Source organism: Pelecanus crispus, chromosome 19 (genome assembly GCF_030463565.1).
Source record: "Pelecanus crispus isolate bPelCri1 chromosome 19, bPelCri1.pri, whole genome shotgun sequence".
Lineage (NCBI taxonomy): Eukaryota > Metazoa > Chordata > Aves > Pelecaniformes > Pelecanidae > Pelecanus > Pelecanus crispus.
In genome coordinates, this window is record NC_134661.1 from 8,304,730 (window position 1) to 8,310,149 (window position 5,420).

The 5,420-nt window shown below is 58.3% G+C and overlaps 1 protein-coding gene across 1 annotated transcript; it reads right to left on the reverse strand.

Annotated features, from left to right (window-relative positions):
• Positions 1-291: 291 nt before the first annotated feature.
• NNMT (nicotinamide N-methyltransferase) lies at positions 292-1,888 on the reverse strand. Its single transcript, XM_075723290.1, has 3 exons — positions 1,682-1,888; positions 962-1,169; positions 292-843 (listed from the first exon to the last, which is right to left on the reverse strand). Exons 1-3 carry the CDS (start codon positions 1,839-1,841, stop codon positions 408-410), a joined length of 804 nt encoding a protein of 267 aa, XP_075579405.1. The 5' UTR covers positions 1,842-1,888; the 3' UTR covers positions 292-407.
• Positions 1,889-5,420: the final 3,532 nt, after the last annotated feature.

A 5,420-nucleotide genomic window follows, 5' to 3' on the forward strand; every position in this document is an offset into this window, starting at 1 on the left:
GGTCTGGGTTTGGACAACCCCGCTGCCCTTGCAGCTAAACTTTTTTCCCATAGGAATGGATTTTGGTCTCAAAGCAGCACATTATGGCTGTTGTGTGGGACAGAAAAAGGGAAGCTTCTCGGAAGCCCTGCTCTGACCCCGGAGGATGGCAGGGGAGGGGCTTGGGTGCGATTCCTGTTTCTGGGCTGGGGCGAGCCGGGGCGTCACCCCCAGCCTGGGCTGCTGGCGCGCAGCCGGGGCTTCGCGTGCCGGTGCTGTGCGCGCCGCATAAATCCCAGCCCGCGGACACCGTGAGGACGCTCGCGACTTTATTTGCTTTCAGATAAAGGGGTAAAGGGCTGCGGGTTACATCGGCAGGGCTTTTTGAAACCAGGCGCGCTGCTGTTTTCCTCCCCAGCGCCCACGTGCTACCCGGTGATGGAGGCACGCTTGCGTGCCACGAGGCTCAGCATGCCCTTGCAATCCGTGCGGGGGTCGCCGGGCAGGTACGACTGGACCTCGCTGAGCTTGATGTCAAAGCCAGCACCTTCCACGGCTTCCTCCACCGCTTCCTTCTCCAGGTAGAGGCACGAGAAAACCTGCTTGTTGAAGCCGTAGTAGGTTTCCTGGAGGACGGTCAGCATCACCAGGTGCCCCCCCGGCTTGACGAGGGCCCCGATGTTTCTCAGGGCGCTGCGGAAGGTGGCCAGGTCCTTGCAGGCGGCCTCCAAGCAGAGGGTGGAGACGATGCAGTCGGCGGGAGGCAGGGACACGGGGTCCGTGGGGTTGGCTTTGGTCACATCGCACTTCAGAACCTGCTTCACCTTCCTTCTCAGTTTCTCCTCTTTCTCAGCCCACTTCTCCCTGCCGAGTAAATAAACAGATAAATAGCCAAAGGCTCGTTATGTGGTTATTTAGCATCTGCGCCCGCGACTTTGTGCACGCCACGCTCGGTGGCAGGGCGGTAGGAAGCCAGCCTCACCTGTCCCCTTCCAGCTCGCAAACAAATTTCACCACCGGCCTCCAGTCAAAGGCTCCCGCTTCATTCTTCAGCCACTTCTCCAGCTCCCGGCGGTTCTGGTCCGTGTAGTCCAAGGCGATGATCTCCTGGAAGCGCTCGCAAGCGGACAGAAGCTGGTAGATGGTGGGGCCACAGCCGACATCTATCAGGGTATCGCCCCTCAGCCCATCTGGCGCACAGTCGGGGGGGGGAAAGACCGTCCCAGTGAGGATGGAGACCGTGCCCCGGGACGGAAACGTCCTAATGGCCTCCCCTCCTCCAGAAACACCACCCCAAGCGCCGGGGAGCCGCGGCACAGCCCCGTCCCTGCAACGCCCGGGGCTCCCTGGCAGCGGCTCAGCCCTGGGGCAGCTCCTGCGGTGGGCTCGGAGCCCCCAGCCCTGCCCGTGGGCCGGGGCCATGCCCGCATCCGGAGCGGCATCACGGGCCCCCTGCCCACCCTCCCCAGCCTGCGTTTGACGGTATTTCCAGAAACCGTGGAACGACTCCAGCTGGCAAAACCCTGTAGATAGATGTGCATGCATATATATACACCCCCAAAAAAGAGCACGTGCATGTATATTTTTATATAATTATATCGTGCAGCTGCCTCTGCGCTGGGGCGTGCCCCGAGCGGCGCGCAGCCCTGCAAATGGTGCCGTCCGACCTTGGCCGGCACCTCGGGGCGGGGAGGGTACTCACCCAAGGAGAACATTTTCAACAGGCTCCTCAGGTTTTGCACCAGAAATGTGTTCTGCTCTCCCTGGCTGTCGCTCAAGTTGTAAAATTCTTTCAAATACGCCTGCGGGTCAAAACGCTGCTGGTAAACATCTGCCTCCGTGAAGACCGCTGGAGCGTCCATCCTGCCGACAGCGAGCTCTGCTGCTCACTCCTCCCACCGTACGTTGCGCAGCCCGTGTTGCACTTTCGGTTTTAACCTCCTTCCTGCGCCCTCTGCTCCCCATGCCAGCCTGGCACGCTCCTGCTCGTGACCGGCGTTGTCCCTCGCGCTCCGTTTTTGCACCGAGCTTTACTTCTTCCCTAATAACGCGCTATTGACCCCCACCCCCAGCAGCCCCCGAGGCGTACAATCCCCTGCACAAATGACCCTAATTAATGGCAATCCCTGGGATTACATTACACGTCCCTGGCTTTACAGTAATTGATGGCAATAAACCAGTACAGTGCGGGATGGCGTCGCCGGCTGTCGCAGCCCGGCAGCTCTGTCAGTGGTACTAGTGCGTCCGACACCTTTGCTTCTTAATAGCAGATTGAAGTCAGCGTGTTTGGTAATTAATGTGGCAAGGAAGTTTTAAGGCTATTAGATGCCCTGGCAGAGGACTGGCAGCGTCTCCTGAAGGAAGGCGGAATCGCTTCCAGTGCATGAGAAGTGCCTGCCAAAATTCCTGTTCCCTTTCATTGTATTTGTGGCTTTCATCTTTTGGGGGTTTCTTTTGGAAAGTTGAATTTCACCTCCTCGCCCTGAAACCTAGACAATTCTCAGCCTTGTGTCCTGGTTTCAGCTGGGATAGAGTTCATTTTCTTCCTAGTAGCAGGCACAGTGTTGTGCTTTGGATTTAGTAGGAGAATAACGCTGATAACACGCTGATGGTTTAGTTGTTGCTCAGTACTGTTTGTGCTGGTCAAAGAGTTTTCAGCTTCCCATGCTCTGCCAGGGGCACAAGGAGCTGGGAGGGGGCACAGCCAGAAGAGTTGATCCCAACTGCCCCAAGGGCCATTCCATACCATACGGCGTCATGGGCAGTATGGAAACTGGGGGGGTTGGCCGGGGAGCAGCGATCGCTGCTGGGGGATGGGCTGGGCATCGGTCAGCGGGCGGTGAGCAATTGCATTGGGCATCACTTGCTTTGGATATTATTATTCTTATTATCATTATTATATTGTTATTATTATCATTACTATTTTTCTTTATTTCAACTATTAAACTGTTCTTATCTCACCCCAGGAGCGTTTCTCACTCTCACTCCTCCGATTCTCCCCCCATCCCACCGGGGCAGGGGCAGTGATGGCTGCGTGGTGCTGAGCTGCTGCCTGGGGCTGGACCACGACACCTTGGCACCCGGGTTTTGCCTCCAGAGCCGGCCCCAGACCCCGGCACCCCTGCCTGCACCGTGTTCCCCCGCAGCCCCTCGCCCGCCGTCCGGGGGACGGGGAGCAGCGGGGTGTCGCGGAGGGGACGCAGCGGTGGCAGCCTCCTTCGCCGTCCCCGCCACGAAGAGGCAGCAGAGCCCCGCGCTTCTCGCGGCGGCCGGTCCCCGCAGCATCCCGGCATCTTCCCGCTCACCCAGCGGGAGCCAAAATGATCAAACAGTTTTAGGCTCATTACCGGCTCCGAATCTATATAATTGGCCTTTGCTTTTGGAAAGACCTGTCATTAGGAGTGACGGGCGGATGAGCCGCTGTATCATCCTCAAACTAATAAGCGCTATTTTAGATCCCGAGGTGGCGTTGCCTAACAAACCCTGCTTGCCGTACCCCGTGCACACCCAGACCCGCTGATGCGAGACCAGCTGCCGAACAGATGAAGCCTAAAAAAGGTTGTCAGCTTGAAAGAGGGACGCGTTAAAGAGGTTTTTCTTCTGAGAGCGAAGCCAGTGACAAGTGCTCCCTGCTACTCCGGCACTGAGACCCTGGGCTGAAACGCTTTCTAAAGCCACCGGCCCCACGAGAGCCCCCCCAGCCACGGGAAGCGGACCCGGGGGTTTCTTTCCCATGGGATGGTAGCCCTGAAGCAGACCACAGGCACTCCTTGCAGCCAGAAGCCCTAAGGAAAATCCTATCGCTGCTGGGGGGGGTGGTTTATCCCCGCTGCCTGAAATCTCAGCGCTGCAACACGAACAGGAGGTGGAAGAAAGGCGAATTTACCCCCCCGTTAAATCCTTGGAGCGCAAGGAACCGTTCGAGGTGCTGCACGCTGGACCAAGGCGCAGCCATCCAGTCTCACACACCCCCACCGCCACTCACATTCACCAGGCTGCGAGGGTGTGCTTTGATGAAAGGGAACATGCCAGCAGCAAAGCTGATGCCAAAAGTGAGAATTTGGTGATGCACCAGTCCGTGCCCCCAAGGAAAGTGCTGGGAACGAGCAGCAACCGCACCCTGCCATGGAAGGGGTGACCCAGCTGGGGTCAGCTCTGTGCTGAGCATCGCCGAGCCTGAATGCATGTGCCCTTGCCCGGGTCTGCATTTATTATTGCTTAAGACAGTGGGCTGAGGTGTATAAAGCAGCGTAGCCCCGCGGCTGGCTGCAGCTTGGGGGCTTTGGCTCGTTTCTGGTGGCGTTTGCTGGCGCAGCGCTTGCGTTTCAGTCCGTAGAGCCTGTTTGTGCCCATTGAAAGGCATGATTTGGGGACAAAAGTGTACTTTGTTAGCACCCAGAGCACCTCAGGGCATTCTATGCAAAGCATTCTATGAGTCTACGATTCCTGAGTGGGAGCGGTGGAGCGTCTCGGGGCTAGCGAGCCCCGGCTCGCGGCTCCTGGGAATGGGACGCAGAGCCTCCCCTCTGCGGCTCCCCGAGCCAGGAGCAGCCCCCGAAAGGCTCTGCCGCGCCAGCTTTCCGTCTCTATTGAAATCTCAGCTCTAGACGTCTGATTTCCATTTTCCCCTGTACTTTTAGTTCAATCAAAGTGTGTGATTAGGGCTCTGCGGGCTCCATTGTCATCTCTACCTAAGTGCTTCTCTGATTGATATAAACAGCATTTCGATATTTACACTGTGGAAACGTATCGCTCTGCCTGCTTTCCTGGATAATGCACAAAATCTGCCATTACAGGGAGGAAAAACGACCAAAAAAAAAAAAAAAAAACCAAACCACCAAACCTCTCCCTGCAGAAGGCTGCTGGGAGGGGAGGAGCCCCTCCTTGATGGACAGGACTGTGCCCCATCAGCCTAATGAGGAGCACCTTGGCCTCGTCCCAGCACCTGGGCAAGTAGCAGCAGCTGGGGAGGTTATAAAGGGCAGGGGGGCACGGGGGGGCAGGAGGGTCTTGGCACCTGCAGCATCTCCAGCGCTCGTGGTTTGGGCTCTGCGCGGCGTCCGCTGCGAGCAGGGCTCGTGCCGGTGCCTGGGAGCTGGCTTGAAAGCAGCTTGCTCCTGCCTCGAGCGCAGGATCGGCCCCGGCTCCACCCGGCTTTAAGCCTCAGCAGCCACGGGGCTGGCCCTGGGCTCCGCGGCCGGCAGCACCCGAGCCCCCTGCAGCCCCAGCCCGGTGCCCTCCCCCATCCCCTCCCCATCCTCCTCCTGCATCCTCCTCCCTGGAGAGAGGTAAGCGAGGCAGCCGGGCAGTGGCACGTGGCCGAGCTGGGGTGCTCGGGGAAGGGAGCACCCTCTGAGGTGGGGACAAAAGCAGCCTTTTCTCTATTTTGCATGCTTTTTTTACCAGACTGAGCTTTTGCTGCTCCCCTCCTTTGTATTTGC